We start from the raw sequence: 24,739 nt of genomic DNA on the forward strand, positions 1-24,739 counted from the left end.
GGGGTGAGCAGTGCTGAGTCTCCTCAGCAAAGCTCCTTCTCTCCCACTCCTGCATTTCCCAGTGGAAATATTTGTCCTGGAGCAACAGGCGTGGCTGCAGTGACGCTACTGCATAGCAAGGACATGACACTGCACAGGCTGAGGGAACGGGGAGGAGGGTGGGGAGTGCAGGGCTGTGGGAAGGGATCCTGCTGGAGAGTGACTTCAGAACTTGCCTGGGAATTCAAGGTCATGTGGGCACTTTGTGAAGTCCATTGCATGGGTGGCTTAAGAGAGCTCTGGGAGTGATATGTATATATTATATATATATATACACACATATATATGTGTGTGTGTGTGTGTGTTTGTGTGTGTGTGTATATATAATAATTTTGTATTAAAATTTTATTATACAGAAATTTTACATCAAATTCTACATATAATCCTTATAATGTGTCTATATTTTAGATCAAAATAGACTTATATATTTATATATAAAAATACGTAAAGAATATGAGTGTATTTATATACACATGTTAGGAGTGTATTTAAATATTTAAATATTTAATAATATAAATAATTTAATATTTAAATATTTTTTTCCAAGGATTTTCAGTTCCAGCAAATAAAAACCATGACTCAGCTGCAGTGACAACAGAGAGCAAATCCAGATAAAATCCACCCTTTTCCACCCACCTCTGACCTGTCACTGTCTAGTCTCTCCCTGCCCTGTGTGCAGGTTACCTGAGAGGACAGGTTCTCTGGGAGGTGACTGTGATAGTGACAAAAAAAGCCTTAGTGCTTCTTTATGTGAAGTGGGGTTTGCTGAAGTATTCCAAAAAGGGTTTTTCCACCTAGAAACGTGGTCCAAGGAGGTGCAGGACAGAAGTGGGTTTGACCAGAAGAGCCATCCCTTGCTATGTCACACACACAACACCGACTACATCGTCTCCAGACAGGATCCAGGCAGCAGAGAAGGTTGGTGTAAAGTTAATCCTCACCTGAAAAGGTTTTAGGGGAAAAAGTTGCCATTGCTCTGCCCTGATTGTGCTGAAAGCCTGGCCCCGTTAAGAGACAATTGTGTCAGGAAGCAGCTTGATGTTCCTATTCTTCAGGAATGGAAAAGTTTTTTTGTTGTTTAAAAGTGGTGGCAGAAGGGTTTCCTTGGGCTCAGCATCATGGAAGAGTCATGGAGAATCTTCCTGCCTTTCCCAGCCATCCTGTCAGAACTAGGTGGGAATTAAATCGGTGTTTTAATGGAAAGGGCAGCAGAAATCAAAGGATCAAACCTCTCAGGTTGTCCTTAAGCCTGGGCAGAGAAGGAAGGTGTCAGGGTGTGACTGAGATGGAATGTGGTGGAGGAGCAGGATGGGTGCCACCAGCACAGGGACCAACAGGTGAGAAATGGGGTGGTCACCTCAGACATCCTCAAAACAGGGGTCTGGGTCTATCCTTACCCTAAAATGGCCAGTTCAGGCTCTGACTCTGCTGGCAGAGAGATCCAAGGGTCCATGGACCATCTCAGGGGCACATCAACAAATCCACTGCCAGGCCAAGGACCCTGCCCAGACTGTGCTCCCTCAGCAGGAATTCCATTGAGAGCAGAAATCCATGCAGGAGCAGAGATTCCAAGGTGAGATGGATTCTCCTGCTCACCCTACAGAGGGGGGCAAACTGATGATGAAGGAGGAGGACACCCCAAAACAAGGTCCTTGCTCAGGCACATTTTTCTGACTGCAAATTGCACCAACACCCAGTGCAGTCCCAGCTCTGCAGAGAGGCCAAAATACCCCCTGTGCCATGCTCAGTGACAGCTGGAAAGGCCAACCACTGTCCTCCCCGTGAGCACTGGGGTGTCTGGAAACACCACACCCAGCAAGGAAGCACAAGGTGATGGACACAGCCAGCACACATCCCGTCATGTGAGGGAGGTTCAGATACGCTCAGGTTAGCAAGGAAGAGGCAGCAATGGTCCAGAGGAGAGAGGGTGGCAGGGTAGGACTGGACTGGGAGTCTGGAGGACACTGAGGGGAGACTCATTGGGGTCTGCAGCTCCTCCTGAGGGGCAGTGCAGGGGCAGCTCTGCTCTCTGGGACAGTAACAGGACCCAGGGCATGGCTGGAGCTGGGTCAGGGGAGGTTTAGGTCGGATATCAGGGAAAGGTTCTTCCCCCACAGGGGCTGGGCACTGCCCAGGCTCCCCAGGGAATGGGCACAGCCCGAGCGTTTGGACAACACTCTCAGGGACAGAGTAGGGTTGTTGGGGTGTCTGTGCAGGGTCATGAGTTGGACTGGATGATCCTTGTGGGTCCCCTCCAGCTCAGGGTAGTCCATGATTCCTGGCTTTTGCAGGAATCTTTTCTTCCTACCACACAGGAGCACAATGGTTGTCATCACAAAAATTCAAACCATACACCCAGAACAGGAGTGTGACTGGGAACAAGCCAAGATTGCTGCCTGTATTTATGAGCACAAGCACATCCAGATGTTACCAAGATGGTCTGAACACCCCCAGGCCAGGAAAGAAGGGACATTCAGGGTTTGCAGCTCTGTTGTAAATGAAGCGAGGCAGGGCAGGGAAGGAAGGGTTTGCTTTGCTGTCCCTGTGCCCGAGTTTCCTGGAGATTTACAGCCCTCAGCTGGTGACTCGGAGCACAGCCCCACTGCATATCCGTGTTCCCATCTCAGGATGGGTGAGTGCCCTCTCTCCTGGCTAAGCCATCATCTGCACCCATCCACGTCACCCACGACAGCCAAAAATCCTCCCCTGAGCATCCCGAATCCCCTCCCAGTTCCTGGCATCCACCAGCTCAGCCCTCACCCCCTGCCCGGCCAAACATGACATATTTAGCTCCACTATTTTATTACTTTTTTTTTTAAATCTCTCTCCTTATAAATCAACCTTTCCAGCCCCTGAATCCCTGCCTGTGCTGTTGCCTTTCCACTTGGCAGTGCTCAGTTGCCAAATGCCTGACAAATGGCCCTCCAGGCAGCCACCCTGGCCAGGGCCACACTGCCCATGAGAAAAGAGATGCTGTTCCTCCTTCTCCAAGCATAATTCCCCCTTTTTTTTTTCTGTTCTCCCACTCGTGCCACTCATCTTACAGGCACCCATAGCAAACCACCCGCTGTGAACCCACCAGGATAACTGGGGTTGGGAATCCTCTCTGTGCTTCACAAGAGGATTTTGGAGGGTTTTTTGCATTGGATCAGGTTGGTGTAGCTGGGATCAGTCCTTCATTTGGAGAAGTTCCACACCAGTTTCTCACCCCTTGTGGTTTGTCCAGTGGAAGGTGTCCCTGCCCAGGGCAGGGAGTGGAACAAAATGAGCCTTCAGGTCCCTTCCAACCCGAAACATTCCACGATTCTACATCCCTGAAACTCATGGGAATCCTCCATACATCTGCCACATCACGGCTGGATCCTCACACAGGACCTGATTAATCAGTTATTTCTCCAAAGGAACACCCGAATTCCCTGGGGGACGGGAGGCTCCTGAGCCAGTCACATTCCATCAAGGCACTGGGTGTCCCAGGGAGCCTGCAGGGTGGCCAAAACCTCCCACATGTGGGCTCTGATAGCTGGGAGATCATCCACCTTCTTCCATCCACCTCCCACAGCCCCTGCCAGCCCTCCAGGGATACCTCAGGCACCCCAGGAATGGAAACAGAACCCACCGATAAACGGCCTTGTCTGTGCTCACCCCTCTGGACTCCCACTGCTCTTCCTTCACACACCCGTGGGTGAGTTTGCAGGTATTTCTTAAAAAGTGTCCGATTATTACTATTTCTGGAGAATATTTTAGTGCCACGAGATGGCAGCACAAAATCACCTTTCCCGGGGTGTGCTCAGCTTGCAGAAGGTGCTCCAGACCCCGTGCCAGAGAGAAGTCAGTGTTCCCACCCCAGGGATGGCTCCAGGAGGAGAAAATATCCAACCCCGCCAAGTGCAGAGCCAGAACCCACATTTTTCATCACCTTAACCACTTGCAATTTCAGCACCCATTCATTGCCAGCACTTCTGTTTCACTGAGGTTGTCTGAGAATCTCCCAGTGGGTCCCAGTCTCCTTTTCTGCTCTGGGTCTGTGTTTGCACATAAATCAGCACCAGGGGAATTCCCTGGGCGCTAAGCTCCATCCTTTACACTATTTTATAACCAGCATCCCCTGGAACAGCCTGGCTGGTGCCCACTCGCAGTTTAGAGCCCAGTATTGATCCTGGGCTGCTCTTGTCAGGGCGAAAGGGCTAAACACTGCCAGCATCCAAAGCCCTGGGCTAGGAAATCCTGCTGGAGGCCTTAAATGTGGTGGTGCAGTCTGGATGGTCCCCTCTGTGCATGGACAACCACAGGCCACTTAGTGCCACCAACCAGGATTAACTGGTTGGACTGGATGAGTTTAGCGCTCTTTTCTAACCTTAATTCCGTAATTCTGGGATTGGCCACACGGTGACACTCACGGGGTTCTGTGCTCACCACAAATTTGGGTAAGGAGGGGTGTGAAGGCAGAAGCCAGGACCTGCCCCGTAATTCCACAGCTCTCCTGTTGGAAGAGGAGCTCTGAGCACCCACGTCAGCTTTTTTAGAAAAACCTCTTTTTAAAAGCATTTCTTGCTACGGAGTCCAAGGAACAGAACCACAGAATTGTTTAGGTTGGGAAATTCTGAGATCACCGAGTCCCAACTGTTCCCCAGCACTGCCCAGGCCACCACTGACCCATGTCCCCAAGTGCCACATGCACACGGCTTTTAAATCCATCCAGGGACACCACCACTGCCCTGGGCAGCTGTGCCAGGCTGGACAGCCCTTCCCATGAGGAAATTTTTCCTAATAACAGTTTGTGAATGATTTTTCCTGGATCTCCCAGGAAAGGGGCAGCCAGGGACAGACATGCTCATTCCCCCATGGCACCACCACCCAGGGGGCTTCGGGGACCCATCTCTGCCAGCACCCTGCTATTTCCACCTGCTGTGCTCCCCACACAGCCAGCCAGGAAGAGCAATCACTAATAATTGTGAGTAATTAGATGCCTCTTACCTTCCCAACACCCCCATCTGCTTTCTACCAACCTTCATCACTGAGCTCTTGGTGAGCACGGCTGGAATGAAGATGCCACAGGTCTTGGAGACGGGGGAGCAGGGTGGGGGGTCACAGAGCGCCGTGGTGACACCACCTCTCTTTGTCACATGCTCAGGGTGGCCTTTGCTGCTAATTTTAAATACCTCTTAGTAAACAGCTGCTAAATTTAGTGTCTCTGGAACACATTTTAAAGGCTGGATTGCTGGTGAGTGATGGCAGCAGAGGAGTGAGGGGGATTGGCCTGACCACAGATCACTGCTCAGCAAAGCCAGACACCATCATCATTCTGTCTGCACAGAGCAGAAGAAGGAGCTCTGAAACCCTGACCACCAGCACAGCAGCTTTCCTTGGATGTTCCATGATAAAGAAGCCACAGGAGTCACAGAATCATTCAGGCTGGAAAAGACACCCAAGGTCATCAAGTCCAGCCTTTGAGTGATCCCGACCTTGTCACACAGACAGGGCACTGAGTGCCACATCCATTCATTCCTTGGCCACTTCCAGGCATGGGGACTCCACCACCTCCCTGGGCAGCCCCTTCCAGTGTCTAACCACCCCTTCAGCCAGAAATTCTTCCTAAATTTATTTCCTGAAAAAGCAATTCGTTGTTTTTTCCTGTCATAGCCTCACATGCCTGAAGGATTTGGTTTTCTCCTCAGATTCCACTTTGCAACAGATCTGGCTGCTGGGAAATCAGCTCTGGCTCCTTGAGGTTGAGCTCTGAGGTGATTGAAGCTGGACAAAGTTTTTCTCTCTCTTTAATCAAGTGTGCTGCACTCTCCTCCCGCAGCCCAGCTCTCTCTCAACTCTATAACAGCAAGGAAAAGGATAAAATGGGAGAAAAACAGCAATAAATTCAACACATCACCATCCTTTCCAGCTCTCCAGCAGCCAGGAAGGCATCCACCTCCACACTACAGCAGGGAATCAGCACAGCTCAGCTGAGCTCGGAGAGAACCAGACAAAGTTGGTGCCTCCTCTGCAGACATTTAACTTGGGACGCACTGACTCACCCTCTGGAGGGGGATTCTTCCCTCTCCCTGTCCCTTTTCCTCCCCTCTGTAACTCATTTATCAACACGACTCCCACCCCACACACACAAAGAGGGAAGGGAGGCTTCACATGGGGCAGCAGATGCCAAAGACATCCCTCACTCCTCACACGAAGCCCTGGCCAGCAGCCAGCCAGATGGAGAGATGGAATGCAGGGAGATAAGGCAGTGGCTAAACACCCATCGCCTTCACCCTGAAAACTTTTATTTTTGGAAACTGTTTAGACATTTTTTAACTATGCTGATGGCTGCATTGTGTTCACTTGACATTAAAGAAGAACATGATTTCTCTCTCTGAGGAAGTAAAGAAAGGTTTTTTCTCGTTCCAGATGGCAGTTTCCACATGATCCAGACAAAACCTTGGGAGTCACTAACATCTGGATTTACTGACACACATCTGCACAGTCCAGGGGCTGCCTGGATGGGGGCGAGTGCTCCTGTTACACCGGAGAACACACAGTTAAAGCGTAAGGCAACAAAAGAATATCCTGAGTTGGGAGGGACCCACAAGATCATCAAATCCCACCCCTGGTCCTGCATGGGACATCCCAAGAATCCCACCCTGTGCCTGAGAGCGATGTCCAAACACTCCATGAGCTCTGTCAGCCCTGGGGCCATGACCACACTGACCACAGTGCTGTCAGCTCTGCCCTAACCAGACCTTTTTGTTCAGGATTGTACCACAAAGGCAGAGGAAATTCTCCATATAAACACCATTTGTGTAATGTGTTTCTAACTTATTTCAACGTGTTTTCCTCCTACTCCACATTTTGTAGGAAGAGAAAAAAACCCTATTTTTGTAATGTTGCATAAAAGAGTTTAAAGTTACCAAGTGAAGCGTCCAGGAAGTACCACAGCACCCAGTCTTTTTATTACAACATTTATTTTAGTATAGAAGGCACTTACAATACAGAAAGAAAGAAAAAAACGAAACCAAAAACAAACATGATAGGCACCAAAAGTGAAATTAGAATTGAAATGACAGAGAAACAGTTTACCAGACCAAAGGAGCACCCTTCCCTGTTAACAATACAGCACATAGAAATGAAGCTATTGATGATTAACATTTTTAACAGTTAGAGCTTTTTATTTTTTTTTTTTAATAGAAAAGATAAAAGGCTGTTCTACAGTGAACTGAAATAAAACAGAACCCCTCCACACACCTGCAGGAGGATTTAGGAGGTGGTGGTGGTCAGCCAGGGCTCCCTCAGGTCGGGCACTGCAGCAGGTCCTGGTACATCTCGATGAGCCGAGCAGCCTCCCTCTGCCCAGAGAGCACAGCACCGTGGGTCGTGGAGTAATACTTCCTGTGAGTGGCCTCCCCCGAAAACATCACCTGCATAGGCTGCAGGGCACAGCAGAAGGGGCACAGATCAGCAGAACTTACTGGGAAGCAGGTGGGAGGCTGAAAGGAGACAAACTTTCTGTGCCCTCCCACACAGGATGGTTTGGGTTGGAAGGGACCGGAAAGATCATCCAGTTCCATGGACAGGGACACCTTCCACTAGACCAGGTTGCTCCAAGCCCCATCCAACCTGGCCTGGAACACTTCCAGGGATGGGGCATCCACCTGTTCTCAAAACCCCCACAAGGTGCACCACAAGATAACTATTTCCAAAAACCTTGAACAACCCTGCACGAGGCACAGAGCACCTGATCCGTACCATCTCCTCCCTCTGCTCCCCTAAATTACACTTCAGCCTTTTAGGCATTAAGGGAATTTTTTTTCTGGACAGCAACTTCAGAAGGATAAGAGTCATGTCTCAAAACCCAGAGGGTGAGACACAGAGTTGTATCTCTTATACCAGTAGTGAGGTGCTTGCTAGAAATGCAACTCAGATTTGAGGCAGGAATTTCTGGGAGGATTTACCTGGGGACTACACAGAAAGGTTCCTAAAGCTCCTGTTGGGTTTTCTTAAGTAGATTTCTGCACTGAATAAAATTATTTCTGCTGGGGCCAGGCTCTGGTGGAGGAAATGGACTGGGCAGCTGCTTGGAGGCTGCATTTTCATCAGCCTTTGGATTTGGACACATAACCCTGAGTGATGGGGTGAGTTCGGCTGTGTAACCATCTCCATGTGTGCTCCAGCTCTCCCTGCTAAACTCAAAAAGCAAAGGCAGTGTCTGGAGAGAAAATTCATCATCCCCTGCCAAAGAGTGGGCCTCCCTCAGCCTGTACTGCCAGCACAAAAAGATTTCCTAGCATGCACCTCTGACACATTCAGACCTAGACATTAGCAGGGTCATAATAATAATAACGATCTTTAAAACAGATTAACACATGCTTTCCTGAGGAATTCTGAACTGGACAATAAGGCTGATGGTCATTAAATGCAGACATCACAATTCCAGAAGTCACATGCATGTGCAGCTCTTGATAAATTCAGGGAGAGATGCAGCAATCCCTGAGATGTTGGCATTCCATTTAAAGGGGTAAAAACCTACACACATCATTTGTCCAGAGAGGCATCATTTGTCCAAAAAAAAAATGGGAAAACACACTACTGGAGGCCAAAGCAGGGATTTTCTCTTTCAGCCTCCCTCCCCAAAAGCCTGCTGCCCAGTGTCACGTCAGTTTTACTGCCACAGACCTCATGTGGGCCATACTCACAGGAGTTTTGGAGCTCTCGGCATAAGGCAGTGGTTTCGCGAGTTTCTCTACATCGGCCCCACTGGACCCAACTTGGGTGTAGGAGTAGGATCCACGGAAGTAGGGATTGCTGCCCCAGGAGGACCGCAGAATCCGGCGAGGTTTCGGAATGTTTGGGTTCCCTGGGTGGAAAGCAGAAGACAAAAAGTCAGACTGTGTCCAAGAGGGAAGAGGGCACTGACTGAGCAAGGTGTGGGTGACAGGGATTCCATCTGATTTATTCAACATCTATCCTAGCAGAGCCCTCAGGCTGCAGTGAAGAGCCCCCAAACCAGATCTCTCTTCCATTTTTGAGTTCTAACTATTTATATAACAGAAATTGCCTCTCTTTTCATCTCAGCTCTTCCGTTTTCCAGGAATGTGTTGGGAGTCCCCATTCCTGGAGGTGCCCAAGCCATGACTGGACCAGGCACTCAGTGCCCTGGTCGGCTTGACAAGGTGGGGATTGGGTCAGAGGCTGGACTCCATGATCTTGGAGGCCTTTTCCTACTTAAATGATTCTGTGATTCATTTTGGAAAGGATCATTAAAATGTTCACGTTCCTGAAAAACTGGGGAGCTTCAGGGGACCCTGGACACAGTCTGGTTGAAAATACAAAACATCTTCTGGGCTCATTTGCAGCGGGGAGCCTGGTGGTAATCAAGCATATGACTGATCTCACCAAAATTTAGGTATTAAATTGAGTGCCCAGTCTAAACTGGATATTTAGGTAGCCTTGCAAGAGAGATGTGCCTCCAAAGAGGAAAGGAATTATGTTAGGAGGCAAATCTTTGTTATGTGGGGGCATTGAAAAACCTCTGAGAAAGTTCTCAAAACCTGTATTAACTTGTTCCAACAGCTGCCCATCCAGTTGCCCCCCAAATCAAGCTAAAATCCAGGAGACCCTGTTTATTTAATGCACAAGGCATGGAAAGAAGGCTTTTGAGGCTACAAGCAGGACTTCTAGATCACTGTAGAATTTCCATTTCTAAGAGGATGTAGGACTTAGAGGCGAAGAATGCACCCATGACAGGGTCATCATCAGCCACTGTCCCCATCCCAAAGAGCCCAGGAGAACAGCATCCAGGACTGCAGCCCACCAGCTGGTGGCACAAGAGCCCCAGGTACAAACAGGCAGAGTCACACTTCGGAGATCCTCCTGCTAGGCTGGTTTTGGACCCATCTCAGTGTCACTGCTCTTGTTAAGAGTCCTGTGATCATATCTGCCATGGCAGGAAAGGAGCAGGAGGAAGGACATGAAGAATTCCAGTGAAGAGAAATTCCCTCTGCAGGAGCCCAGACCCACCCTTGAGGCAACATCACATATCCAGGCAAGGTTCAGCTACTTGGGTTGAGTCTAAGTCTTCCTGGGTTGAGCCTAAATCTTCCACAGCAAGGGGACTGGAACTCGATGATCTTGAAGGTCCCTTCCAACCCAAACCATTCCATGGTTCTTCATGGAAAGGGCTGTCCAGCCCTGGCACAGCTGCCCAGGGCAGTGTTGGGAGTCCCCATCCCTGGAGGGATTTAAAAGCCGTGTGGATGTGGCACTTGGGGACTTGGGTCAGTGGTGGCCTGGGCAGTGCTGGGGGAGTGGTTGGGACTGATGATCTTAAAGGGCTTTTTGAACCTAAATGATTCTGTGATCCCAAGACACTGACAGGCAAGAAGTAGGAGTTTTGAGATACAACTGTGCCTGCTTCAGACCCTGACTCTGTGACAACTCAAGATGTTCAGCCTGCTATGAGACAACCCAAATTCCCCCCCTTTCTTCATCCCAGTTTACAGAGGGAGACACCCAGATGTAAACACGGCTTAGGCACTGCATTATTTAGTTCTCATAAACTATTACTTAGCTGTACTGTGCCATCAATCCCTTAAAATCAAGAGCAGGTCCTGGTTTAGCTTCTGCTTCGTGAGTATCCTGTCAGCCAGAGCTAGGGAATACAGGGCTGGAACAGAGCAGAGGCTCCTGGATGGCCCGCCCAGAGTACACTGTGACCACTTTATAACCAGGCCCCAGATCAAAATATGGCACAGACTAGCAAATAAATATATCCCACAAACAAAACACATCCTATAAAGCAATGTTGTTTCAGGAGTAAGAGCTTTGCATAACAAAGGCCTCTAAAATATGTTCCTGCAAAGCTCTTCAAAGCAGGAATGCTGGAAGTGGAAAGCCCAAGGGAGTCTGAGAACAGGGAGCTCTCAGATGTGTCAAAGAAATAAGTTACTGTGTTTTATTTTTGAGGGCTGTGGGAAAGCCCAGAAGAACACACGGTGGAAGCTGTCAGACAACACTCCCCAAGCAGGGCCAAGGCAGCCACACATCCCACTGTACCACACAAAAACAGCCCACGAGGGGTTTTTTAAAAAAAGGAGTCTCTGCAGCAGCCTGGTGGTGCCTCTTCTGCAGCTGGTGCATGTCTCCATATCCACATCCATTCCCACGAGCTCCTTTCAGGGTCTGCAGCACATCAGGCCACATTAGCAAGACCCAAGTGTCCACTGTGCAGCAATTGTGCCCCTGCATTCTGCATGTCTGCACCTTTTAATGCAAGCAGCTGTTCCTAAGAGGAGAATCAGGAGACCTGGAGGGGGATTTTGGTTGAAGACCAGACAGGAGCATGTAGCACAAGCTCTGATTCTGAGCTGCTTCTTGAAGACAGAAACTACAAAGACTGAGAGCCACAGTCCTTCAAGGAACATGGACTTTAACTGGACTTTCTCAATCTGCTCTTAAACAGAGTAAACATGCCTTTGTCTACAGACAAAAGTAACAACACAGATGTGGAAACTTCTCGGTTTCCAACATCCAAAGAGAGATTAAATGACTAAAAAAAGGATCTTGGCCTTCACTAAAACAGGAGGGCATTTATCTTCATGCCACAGATTTCCACTTGTGAAGCTATGGAAGACAACTCCCTGTGCCTCACACAATCCCGTTTTTATTCAGCTCCTGGGAGGTGTGGCTACAGAGGCTTATTGGTTATGGGGCTGATGAAATTATCATAAAATCAACTCACCCATCTAAATTAAGGCACCCAAATTTATTTGCCTACCTGAGAGCAGGGATCTAAGATTCCATCAAGGGACATCTGTGGCACTGCCCCCACACTAGTGACTACAACCACCAGAGTGGGTACCCAGACACCCACATGGGGCTGGGAGATGTGACGCAGAACCTAAAACAGATCTGTTCCCCTGCAGAGAAATACCCGGAGGTCAGAGTGGACCACTCAGGGCATCTCCAGCTGCAGCCTGGCAGGCTCCAGTGACCCCTTCAGCTGGGAGCCTCTAGCTTCTAACTCTGGGAGCTTATCCAACAAAGAAGGCAGAGCAAGGCTCCTAATTGCTCTGAGGTAGTCAATTTAATCAGATTTGGAGGACACTGCTTTTCACCATCCAGTTGTGAAAAGCAGTAATTGCTGATGGCTCTTAGGTTAGAACAATCCTCAGAGCTTTACACAGCAAAGCTAGATAATCCCCAACACCGACCTGCGAGGGAAATTCAAGGTCAGTTCTCAGACAGATTCTCAGTGTGAGTCTAAAAGAATGGGTTTAACTTAAAACTGGTATAGCACACTCTGAAGCCAAAGGAAAGACCACCACGAGCAACAGACTGGGAAAACACAGTGAAAGATGGGAACCCACCTGGTAATGCATGAATTCTTTCTCAGAAGAATAAGAGCATGGGGCATTTCATACCCAGAACATGAAAGCCATAAAAGGCAGAGTGAACATTAGAAGGCCCCAAGTATCTGTTTCATTACTGACTATAAGGCTCCCTCTAATCTCAGTAGAGAAAAGCTGCTTCAGAAGATGTCACAGAGCACCAAGTGAGGTGTGGAAGATCTGAGCTGCCTTATGGAAGATCCAGGCTTTCCACAGAGGTCAGGATCCTGGCAGGACTAGTCTTCTAACTTGGGTGGTTGACTTGTGTGAGCTTGAGTGGGGGGAAAGGCTTTAAAAGCTGGGTTGGGTGGTGCTAATTGGACCAGAGGAGTGCGGCCGTGCTCAGAAGCGGCTGTAGGTGTATCATGGGCAGCTGCTCTAATCCCCTCTCACACTCCCCCTGGAACAGATCAGCAGAGAAGACAGGAGGTGCATGGAGAGCTGAGCACACTTCTGTTATTTCAGCCAGCCTGGCACCTGGCCCAGGTCAGCCCTGAGGTGTTGCTCCTTCTGGGAACCTCTAGGGAAAACGGGAGCAACAGTAACAGGATATAAACCCAGCTCCCTTAGCCAGGGAATCCTGCAAGATCTGTGAAAACGTCTTCTACAGACGAGATTTTTAGGGGCAGAAAGTGGAACAGGTCATGTTGGGTAATGGGTGCTCCAAGAACAGGTTTTCCTTTCACGCTTTTGAGCAGCTGTGACGCCACTTCTCAGCTGATACACAAAATGCTCATTGCAGGGCAAGGCCCTGGTAAATCCAGTCTGGAATTCTTCAGGGAGAGATAACCTGGGATTAGCTCTGTGGAAGAGCCTGATGGACAGCGACCAGGTGCAGCATCAGCTGGAACAGCAACTGCAGCACAGACCCACGGCCCAGAGCCAACACATTTCCATGCTGGGAGGAGGAGAGGAACATCCAACACACGCAAGCAGTAACTGTGAAGAAGCCCAAGAAAGAAGAGGGAGAGCAAATTCCAATGTGCCAAACTACAACAGACCCAAAGAGCCAAATTCCCGCTGATGAATGGAAGTGTTTTGTTTTGGTTTGTTTTTTTTTTTTTAAAAGAGGTCTTAAGCATGAAAAGCTGCAACGAACGAGGTTGTCTGGGAGATGTCAGCACTGGAACAACTTGGTGTTAGAGAGAAGAGCCTCCTGTTATGCCTGTGGAGAGCAGCAGCTCCCTGCTGAGGTCAGGCAAAAGATGGCACACAGAGACTGATGTGACACGGGACACCCAACACCCCTGAACACGAACAGCTCAGGAGGCACAGCGGAAATAAGGATGCATGTTTGGGCACTGAATCACAGCTTTTGAATCCAGTGTCTCCACCCTACAGTTCCTGGAGAGAGTGGTAAAACCTAAAACCTCCTTTGGCTGTAGCAGTTATGCAGGAAGTTCTCAGATGCCAGGGCCCTTTCAGGAAAAGGCTCTTCTCCCAGAGGCGCTGGAACAGGCTCCCCAAGGAATGGGCACAGCACCAAGCCTGTCTGAGCTCAGTAAGTGTTTGGACAATGCTCTGAGGCACAAAGGGATTGTTGGGGTGTCCTGTGCAGGGCCAGGAGCTGGACATGATGATCCTGATGGGTCCCTTCCATCTCAGGACATTCTGTGATTCTCTGGATCTCCACATTGTTGATAGCCAATGGTCAGTAAGGACAGGAGAAAGCTGCACTTGTGAAGGCAAATTTCCCCAGTTAGCTGGAGGTCCATGGACAAGAGGCAAGGCTGAAAACCAAGTGAGTGTTGAGACTGGGCTAACACGAGCTAGCAGGAAGATATAAATCATTTAATCACAGAAGTCGTCTCTAGAATGGCATAAACCACATCCAATCTTGGAGGATGCTGCTCTTACAACTGCTCATAATCCTGTGTAAATTCAAAACCTTTTTTCAAAACTGCTAAAAAGTCCACCACTATTTCTTTCAGTGTTATTACCTTACACCTGCATTTGCACAGTGTCTCCCATCAGACGATATCACAGACCTCTGCAGATACAAAAATCACTTTTCTTGGGAAGGTGTGACCTCTAGAGAAGTGACTGTGGACAAACTAAAGCCCAGCACTCAAGTATTATTAAGTGATTTCATTTGGATTTTCTCGGTGTAATACATCTAAGATTTGCCTCATTCCTGCTGCCTTTAAAGTGATGTGTAATCAGAGAATATGAAGTCCAGTAAGGTTTCAGTGCTGCACCCAGAAAATGGGAAGTCTTAAGATCAATGGATTTTTTGAAATTTAGGCCGTTGAGATTTCCATAGAGCTGATATTGAATGGAAGTCAGGGGTGTGATTCAAACACATCTCACCTGATCTGAACAGGTTCAACTTCGGAAGGGGCCGTGCTGCTTTCCAGAGCTGAGATCAGCCCTCAGAGCCCGACAGCTTCAGCTGCTGAAGAGTTATTTGTGATTCAATAAAGCATAGGATGTGGAATCCTCCAGCACTTCTGCCCACCACTTCCTGAGCTGGTTTATCAGCCCCTCTGTATAAATAGCTCTCAGGCACACCCAAGCAGGAGCTACACTGGAAGCACACGCACATTCAAAGGGACACAAAATGCCAAGGACTAAAAATGACTTTAAAGCATTTCCTTCCTCGTGGTTATTCAACCCCCAGCCCCACGCTCCCTCTCCCACCAGAGCACAGCTGACCTGTAAATTTACGTAGCATTTCGGTGCAGGTTTCTGCCACAGTTTCATCATCACACTTCTCCATAATCAAAGCCTCTTCTCCACAGATCCAGCCACTGAGGACGTGGCCGTACCTCTCAGGTGGGTACAGCACATCAAAGCTGCAGATCTTCTTGTACCACAGCTCCTCAGGGTAAGTCAAGCTCTCGCTCTCTGCCTCATCTTCCCAGACAAACTGGATGCTGTTGCATTCAGAGCTCCAGAAAGGCTCTTCGAACTCCAGGAAGATCTTGTCAGTGGTATTGATTCCTAATTTCTCAATGGCCATCACCTTCTCCTCAGGCAGGCGGGGATGGAACAGGCTCTCGTGACGCTTCTTCAAGACTCCCAGGGACACAGTCACAATGACGTGGTCAGCTGGGATGAACTCACAGTCCTCACACTCTACGAAGACATTGGAGCCCTTGTTCTCCTCGGGGAGGTCACTGTTGTGGTCAGCCACCCTCTCAATCTCCTTGCTGACCGACTGGTTCCAGTGGATGCACTTGACCGGCTTGCGGAGCTGAATGACAGACTTGGGAATGGAGCGGGCCAGAATCTCCACGATTTTAATGAAACCACAAGGAATGACGTGATGAGCCCCGGGGATTTCGGTCCATTCCCCAAATTCACTCAGCGAGACTTCATCCATGCTGTGGGAGCTGCTCTCACAACTCTCTACCTAAGGAAAAGCAACACAAAAGCAACATTGCCACAGAGCAACTCCTTTAGTCACAGCATAGCTCTGCAAGGGCACAGAGGAGCTGCAGGAGAGTGCTGAATCCCACTCAGAAACCAGGTTAGTTTTGCTAGTAAAGAAGTACTTGGCCCTAGGATCTGACAAAAAACAATCCTTAGCCTTTCTTACAGCAATAGAAACCATTTTGTCTTGGTAATGAGTTTGGGTTTCCTCAGCAACAGCTGCACCATTCGGAGTTCAGAGACCAGAGGGCTGGAGCCCCTCTGCTCTGGAGACAAGCTGAGAGCTGGGACTGTTCAGTCTGGAGAAGAGAAGGCTCTGGGAAGACCTCCTGACACCTTTCAGTACCTAAAGGTGCTACAGAAGAGCTAGAGAGTGTGGAAATACAGGCAGCAACAAGAGAGGGACTTTGGACAAGGGCCTGGAGTGACAGGAGAAAGAATTATGGCTTTAAACTGAGGGTTGAATTAAATTAAATATGAGGAAGGAATTCTTTTCTGTGAAGGTGGTGAGGCCCTGGCACAGGTTGCCCAGAGAAGCTGTGGCTGCCCCACCCCTGGAAGTGTCTTCAAGGCTGGACAGGACTTGGAACAACCTGGTCTAGTGGAAGGTGTCCCTGCCCATGGCAGGGGATGGAACTGGATGTTCTTTAAGGTCCCTTCCAACCCAAACCATTCTGTGATTCTATGAATTCCCTGCAGGATTATGCCTTTGCTTCTGCACAATTCTGGGTTACAGTTCTGTTTTCTATCCTTTAAAACCCGCTCAGTGGCCAGGGACCTGCTCCCTGGTGCTCCTACAGCAGGACCTGGAGCTGCATTAATCAGATGCTCATTCCAATGCTAATAAATGTTGTCACTAGGAGCCACAAAAAACTTTTGGCAGCTATTTCTGCTGTCTGCAGCTTTCAGCATGCTGTCAAACAGTCAGCAATCAGCCAGCTAACAATCTGGCAGAGGTGAGAGGACCCGGCCCAGGAGGAACTGAAAGAGACGGGGAAAGGGAAATGCCAAGATGTGAGCCACGTGTGTTTGATGTGATTACCAAAGCTTTAGATCCATTAACCTGTTGGTTAATGTTTGTAGGAGCATTAGGCATAGCCGTAGCTCCTAACAATCCCTGGAACAAAGGCAGGATGTTTGGCCTGTCTTGTGATAAGCTTCTAATGATAATCATGATGCACGGGACACAGTGATCTTAAAATCTTCACATCACTGGAGTCAGATCCCTGCATACTGTAATTCTCTACGCATTTTAAGGAATATTACAATTCCTTACCTCACCCTTTGACCTATTTTCCAGGCCTTTCCACACTTTAATGACTGTGTTTGGAAGCCTGACAAGCCTAGATCCTCTCCCTGTGGAGCACTCTGGTGCAGGGCAGGAATCTCTGCTGGGATAAAGCAAACAAGTCAGGGTTGTACCAGCAGTTCCCAGGCTGCTCCTGTGACTGCAGGGACAAACAGGTGCCTTCCCTGTCCTGGTCACTGCTTGATGACGCCAGTGGAGAATGAGTGAAGACCCATCCTCGGACTGTGCTGTGGTTCATCCCATCCAAGCACTTCACAGTGCTCCCCCAGGGTCACACAACACAAACCCTGCACCCCGGGGCACACAGCAGGATCCTCATCCTGCCTGGATCCTCCAACAGGACACTCCTCATTATGACGTTAAACACTGGTGGCTGTTTGATTCTTTCAACCATGAAGGAAAAAGCCAGGGGGAGAAACAAGCAACTACCAAAACTCTAACCCAAGACAGGTTAATCCCCACTCTGTCATCTGATAGTCTTAAGTATGAGAAGCTTTGTTGTTCTCAGGTATTTGCATGAGAAGGGATTTGCAGGACTTGCAGAAACAGCTCTGACTGTGGCAGCCTGGAGCAACCACAGGAGAAACCACCAGGAAACCCAGAGCTGTATCCAATGACTTAACCCTGTCTGCATGGGTGCTGTTACGTGGGTAACACAATAAATAACTGGGCTTTACATGGCAGCTGTGGAGACACTCTGTGATACAAGGTTTTGGGTGAGGATGCCGAGATATCAGGCTCAGGACACCAGGGTTCAAACCTCAACTTTATCTCAAATCTCCTGTGAGACTCTTTATTCCTCTTTGGTTTAGCTTTCCACCTGAAAACAGGGAACACATGACAAAGTGCTGCTTGCCTCCCCTGCCTCATTTCAGAAGCTTTTAAGTCATTCTAATTGAAATAGAAATGGCTGATACACTTTGCTCGTCGAGTGCTTGATGCAGCATTAAGTCCTCATCCCACAGAGAACTCATTTAGCCAAGGCACCAAGGAGATAAAAAGAACTATTGAAGCCGTGTGGAAAGATGGTTTTATACAATCTATCTTGGGTTTTATTGCTTTACCTTCAAAATGCCTTCTGGGGATTTCTTCAGCAAATTACTAGAATCATAAGTTACATTTCTTCTGGTCTCTGAGAGGTAAAAATCACTCAGGCAGGATCAGGGGGTGCAGGTGTAAGTCACAAGATAAGACACTACTAGAAGAACCTGACAGTAGAGTAGCTTCAGGTAAAAAAAACACTAAATCACACCAGAAAATTTAATAAGGCCTAGGAAAGCCTCTTCTATTAAGAAAACTGGGATTTTAAGGTAAGAAAAAAAAAAAGTAAAGGAATTACTCTTTGCAGCCCATTGTCTTTGGATCTGCCTCAGGAGGGAAAGTCGTCGATACAAACACAAACTACAAGAGAGCACAGAAAACAATTTCCAGGGCAGGGCAGGGCTCAGCCAGGTGCCTGAGGTTCAGGATTTGTTTGCTCCTAGTTTAAACAAAAATAAACCACCCCAAAGATGTGCACACATACCTTCAGGTACTGCTGGATCATGGCCAGTTTCAGCCTCTTGACGGCCTCCGTGTCATCCGGGTCGGCCTTGACGCGTTTGCGCACGACGTCCCGTGTGAAGACGCCCACACTGTTCTGGCTCTCAGCATTGACTGGTTTACCTCGTTGGAAGAACTCCTGAGTCAGGTTATAGACCTGCCAGAGACAGGACACAAGGATGGGCCACGGGATTCCCAGCAGGATGCTCCTTCACGCCTCCTAACCCAGCACATTCAGATCATCTCTTCCTCCCAGCAGAACCCACGTCCTTCCTCACATCTGATAAAAAGCACCAGCTCTTCTCCCACCTCCGTGTCCCAGGTGAAATCCCAGGTTGCTCTAACCTGAAACCAGCCCTTCTACCCTCTCCATTATTTAGAAGGAATCCACCAGAGTGGGGGAATTCAGTTTCACAGTTGTTTTTCTGTTGTCCTATGAAAATAGGAAGTAACAAACAGCAAGGGAATTCTGTACACACACACATTTTACTCGTTGAGCACAGGACTGGTATAGATCCACGTGAAAACATTGACATCTCTAGAGCTCCCCACCAGGAGCTAGAAGAAAAACCCCTTGTAACAAATCATTCTTCTTTTGAACAAGATATTCCTGGTATTTTTTAACCCCAGTTTTTCGCATGCAAGTTACTTAAAAGTGAGGAAACACCATCCACCTCAGCCCTCTGCTTGTGGCTGCCTGCAGTAACTTGTATTTCCATCTACAATATTGCCAGAAGAGCCTGCAATTGCATCATGACTCTTCCTTTCTCTGGAAGAATACTCAGAAGGAATCTTTTAACACAGGAAAGCTTTCAAAAGATGCCTCTCAGAAATGCAGCACATCCCATTAATGACTTGTTTGTCCAGCATGTGTCCCCTTCTCATTCACATCACGCCACAAGGTGCACAATATTCTCACAAGCGGAGAGGATATCCCTGATTGGGGAGTTTTTCCTGCCAAATATGGTTTGATTACAACTTATGATCGTTTTTTGGAGACAGATGATTTGGACGTATCGAGAAGTTGAAGTCTACAGTAAATATCTGGTACGAAGCTGGTAAAACTGTGGCAGCCTTGCCTTCAAAGGCTCCTGGAACTTCCCATTCCCTGCTGATAGAGCTAATCCACTACGGTTTAGGTTCTTCTCACTCCGATTTTCCCCAAGAGCTTGATTTTGTCTTGGGTTTTAGGAATAAAGTGAATTTGAGGAGGCAAAATAGAGGAAAGAAGAGGAAAGAGAGGAGGAAAAACACATGGCAGTGGTAGGAGTGAGAGAGAGGAGGTCTGTGAGCAAATGGAGGAAGGTGAGTTGACAAGTACGGGATGAGGAAGAAACTGAAGAAAATAGGTGAAAGAATGAAAAAAAAAGGGTGAAATAAAGTATAAAAACCAAGAAGAAACAAACACAAGGAAAATGAGTGGGACTGCTGAAGACAGAAGAGAATTGCAGACACTGCCCGGGACACAGCCAGTCCAAGGAGATTCCCACACAAGAAAGGTGGAGCCCAACACCTTGTATGAAACAAAGGCTTCCAGCAAAGGAAACTTCAGCAGTTCCAGCATCCCCTGGTTCTCAGGTCTGTGTATTTCTGAGGCCCCAAGCACTTGCAGCAGGTCCGGGCTGCACAGACCTTGCGTCAGCACAACCAGCTCGGCTTTCATAAGCTGATTGAGCTCTGTAAGCAGATAACACACTCACAGGACAAGCAAAGCCCTGCTAAAACCCAGCTACCACTTGGCCCACAGGAGAAGTGAGCCTGGCTATGTTTTTGTTAACCATTATATTCTTCACTGCCCCACAGGGAGAAGAGCAGGAAGGCACAAGTTCTCTGCGCTGTAACCATCAAGGAAAGTCTTTCCTGGAAGTGCCATCCCATCGAACAGACAGCAGGTAAGCTTAATCACATCAGGATTTATTGGTTTTCCTGTTATCTCCTTGCTTTTCAAGTTCAAGAAGCATTTGGACAACACTCTCAGACACAGGGTGTGATTCTGGGGGTTTTCCTGGGCAGGCCCAGGAGCTGAACTTGATCCTCCTAAGTCACTTCCAACTCAGTATATTCTATGATTCTTGGGGGTGCTGAACCATCTGAGGAAGAACAGAAGGCGAAGCTGTTGCAGGCAAGAATCAAAAGGAAAAACAACAGCAGCTCCTACATTGAGAGATATATTGTCACACTTCAAGAATGAAAAAGATGCCCAAAATGTACTTTTTAATGAACACGTGCAGCAAACACATCCTGTATAAGAAACTATGGAAAAGGTTCACTAGGAGACATAATTTAAGATAGATTTCCAATGAAGCAGGAGTAGAATTGTGCTGTCTGAAGTTGGAATTATCCAGGCTTTCCTTGCCCAGGTGGGGAAAGCACTGTCATTCCTATGGGACCACCACTGAGGTCACTGGGAACAGGTACTTGCAGGATTTGAAAACCCATGCTCCTTCAATCATTTCAGCATGATGTGATGGCAGCAGCATTCCTGAGAGAGTGGAAATGAGCTTTCCCTCAAAGATCCTGGGGAAAGGCAGCATCAAGAATGACCTGAAAGGTTCTGCTGATTTTCTAGTTAACCCTGCAAAATCTCCCTGTATCCAAACCCAGAGCTCCATGTCCGGCAGCAAGCAGAGCTACACCACAGACAGTCCAGAAAACCTTTGCTTTTCTATTATCATACACCTGATACAAGCAGAGAGGAAAACCAAAGGACAGACTGCATCAACTCCCAGCTCCTACCACTGACAAACTCACATCCCAGCAGGATGACCTTAGTATTTCTCACTCTAAAGCTCCCCTGGGTTGGGACAGAACAAGTGACCCTGGAAGCCTGTCTTAAAAAAACGGAAGACAGAAAACATCTCAAGTAACCATTCATTCTAAGCAGATTTCCTCCCCTCATTCTGAAGGTTTACACACAATCCTGCAGGGAATTCATAGAATCATAGAATGGTTTGAGTTGCAAGGGACCTGAAAGTGGGACCATCCAGTCCCACCCCCCTGCCACAGGCAGGGACACCTTCCACTATCCCAGTGTGCTCCAAGCCCCATCCAACCTGGCCTTGGACACTTCCAGGGATCCAGGGGCAGCCACAGCTTCTCTGGACAACCTGTGCCAGGGCCTCACCACCCTCACAGGGAAGAATTTCTTACCAATATCCCATCTAACCCTGCCCTCTGACAGTGGGCACTGACACTGTCAGTGTCACTCCAGGCCCTCGTCCCAAGTCCCTCTCCAGCTCTCTTGGAGCCCCTTTAGGCACTGAAAGGTGCTGGAAGGTCTCCCTGGAGCCTTCTCTTCTCCATGTTGAACAACCCCACATCCCTGGGTCTGAAAGACAGAAAGGGTTGAAGGTAAGAAATTAAAACAAGTTAATTCAATGTCTATAGTCCTAAACCAGCTTCACTTCAGCTTCCATCTTCTGTCTTCTTTCTGACCAGCTTTGGGGCATCCCACAACGAGGGTTTGTGCAGGGAATGTGGATTCCAGCAGGGATGTCCCCTCTGTTACCTACAGGCTTCCTCCTCCATGTGTTTATTTACTACCTACGTGCTCCTCCACCACAGGAAAAGGCAGTTTCTTAGGAAGAACACAGCTAAATAAAGAAGTTTCTCCGCACTGAAGGAGGTCAGGAAAGCACATCCCCATCCACACTCCTTCCTGTCAGCGCCGGTGACGATGCCCAGCATTGTCTTTTTCTCACTTGGCTTAAAAACTGCTGTGACTTAATCCCTGTCCAGTAAAAAGCCCTGGTGGAGATAGGGCTGCGCTGTTCCCAGGCCAGACATCTGTCAGGGCAATAGAGGCAGGGAGGGAACGGTGACTCTCAGTGGCCCTTTGGTCCTGCTTTCCATGATAACTGCAAGGCAAGGCACTGGAGCTTAATTGGGGATGGCAGGAAGCCCAGCACGGGGGGTGGGGGTGAGAAGGATGGAAAATGTTGTCATTCTTTGGCTGCATCCCTCCCCCAGAAACTCACAGCACACAGGAGAAAGCTGAGAGATAACAAGGCCATTAATTAGCTGATTGTTAAAGGGAGGGTCCCTGGGAAGCAGATCTTTAGGGACCACATCCTTGCTGAAAAGCTGAAGTAAAAACAGGCACTTTTCCTAAATCAGGCTGGTGATGGACTGTATGATTTCTTCAGCTGCATTTAACATGTCCAGCTCACCACCTCCCTCCCACCCTTCACTAATACCTGGGAGTTGGCTTTAAATACCTCTTTGGGAAGGGAAATGAGGACTTAGCAGGGACAGAGGAACAAGTCTGAGATAAATTGTCCCTGTTCACATTTTCTGAGGAGTTCTATGCACACACAGACCCTGAAGCTGCAGACATTTCCCTCAGAGGTCCCACTCTCGTCACTTTCCTGAGGATCATGCACATGTGGTATAAGCAGAAAGAGACCAAAATCCTCTCCCAGCCCCAGGATTCCCTCAGTTATCCTAGAAGGAACGGACAGGAAGGCAGGAAGATTACAAACACATGAGGTGGGCATCACACCATAGGGAACCTCCCAGCAGTGCCTCTTTTCCTTCCGAGACTGAACAAATGGAGTGACAATGACCCTGAGCAGTGCCAACCCCACAGAGCACACGGTCTCAGAAGGACAACCCTAAAAGTCCTGCCCTGTCTCATGGTGCTTCCCTTGGCAATGCATGGCTGGGAATCCAGGTGGATGCTCTGCAGAACTGAAGACCTTCCTTGAAGGCACTGCTCTGCTTCCACAAGGAGAATTCAGGTCACCTCAGTCACAAGCTCATGACAGATCCTGACTGACCTCAGTGCAGGGCAACAGCCTCTCCTAAGGAACTTTCTGCTGGAGAAATGTAGAGCTGAGCAGTCTTCAAGCAGTCTGACTGCTCAGCTTCCTCATAACCAAATAAAGGCTTCTGTGAGACATCCCTACAGCTATTAAAAATTCAGGCTACTGCAAACAAAAAAGCAGCAAAACTTGTATTGAGGTAGAAGAAGCCAGCCAGAAAAGATTGGACAAGTGCCTGGAAAAAAGCCTAAGGACTTTCCAGATGAATTAGTGAGGCAAAGCTCTGGAGGTACAGGGGTGCTTTGCCTTTCACTCCAGGAAAACTCAGCATAGAAAGACCTCACCCTCCTACAATCCAGTTTCAGAGACTCCACATGCCCTAGTGAAACACTCAAGGGACACCCCCCACATTTTGAATTCCCTAGAATTTGGTGTCCAGATGACAAGATAACCAGGGCTAGAGAGACCCAGATGGAGAAGCAGAGCTGAAGGCACAGGCTGGAGCCCAGCAGCAGCTGCAGGGAAAGGCAGGCAGGGTGTGAGTGCGTGGGGAGCGAGCCAGCTGTGCACGGAGGGCAGGCCTTTGGAATGGTGACAAATTTCCTGCTCATTCAGGAATACATTTTCCACTGTTCATGCCAGTCCTACATCCCTGATTACGCTTTGCATCCATCATGGGGTTGCTGGCTGTTTTGTGGGGGGTTCTTTCTTTTCAACTCAGGACAGGGTGGGACACAGCCTTTGCCATCTCAGCCTCCTCTAAAGGGATGAGATGACATGATGTGGGATTCCCAATAATAACCTGAGGAGGGTCTGGGAGCTCCCATGAGATAAGGGAGGACCCTTACCTCAGGATTTAACGATCAGTAAGGTGGCTTTGTATCCTGGACAACCTCAAGATGCTTCAACAAAACCACTCAAAAAACTTGTCTCCAAAAAAACCCAGAGATTCAGAACTGAAAATTCCTGCTGTTCCTCCCCAGTATTCATTTCACCACCAGTTAAAGCAACACAACTTTGGGGGGAAAAAAAAAAAAAAAAAGGTGAAATAACCTCTAATGAACATGCTAAAAAACCCCCAGGGAGCCACAGAATGGTTTGGGTTGGAAGGGACATTAAGGACAGTATTGTTCCAACCCCCTGCCATGGGCAGGGACACCTTCCATTAGACCAAATTGCTCCGAGCCACATCCAACCTGGCCTTGGACACTTCCAGGGATGGGACAGCCACAGCTTCTCTGAGCAGTCTGTGCCAGGGCCTCACCAGTCTCACAGTAATTCTGGGGAACTGGGGGACACGACAAAACACAAATCAGAAACATCCCTGCACTTTATGCAGA

The 24,739-nt window shown here is 48.4% G+C and overlaps 1 protein-coding gene across 1 annotated transcript in view; it reads right to left on the bottom strand.

Annotated features, from left to right (window-relative positions):
• Positions 1–6,955: 6,955 nt before the first annotated feature.
• SMOX (spermine oxidase) overlaps positions 6,956–24,739 on the bottom strand; it is a 49,770-nt gene continuing 31,986 nt past the window's right edge. Inside the window, exons 4-7 of the mRNA XM_042053169.1 lie at positions 18,620–18,793; positions 15,066–15,765; positions 8,718–8,878; positions 6,956–7,451 (exon numbers count right to left, since the gene is read on the bottom strand). Coding sequence (XP_041909103.1) covers positions 7,314–7,451; positions 8,718–8,878; positions 15,066–15,765; positions 18,620–18,793 — 1,173 coding nt within the window. The 3' untranslated portion in view covers positions 6,956–7,313. The remainder of the gene's footprint in view (positions 7,452–8,717; positions 8,879–15,065; positions 15,766–18,619; positions 18,794–24,739) is intronic.

Source organism: Corvus kubaryi, unplaced genomic scaffold, assembly GCF_017639235.1.
Source record: "Corvus kubaryi isolate FWS band 111438036 unplaced genomic scaffold, C.kubaryi_AGA036_p1.0 split1-131, whole genome shotgun sequence".
Classification (NCBI taxonomy): Eukaryota; Metazoa; Chordata; class Aves; order Passeriformes; family Corvidae; genus Corvus; species Corvus kubaryi.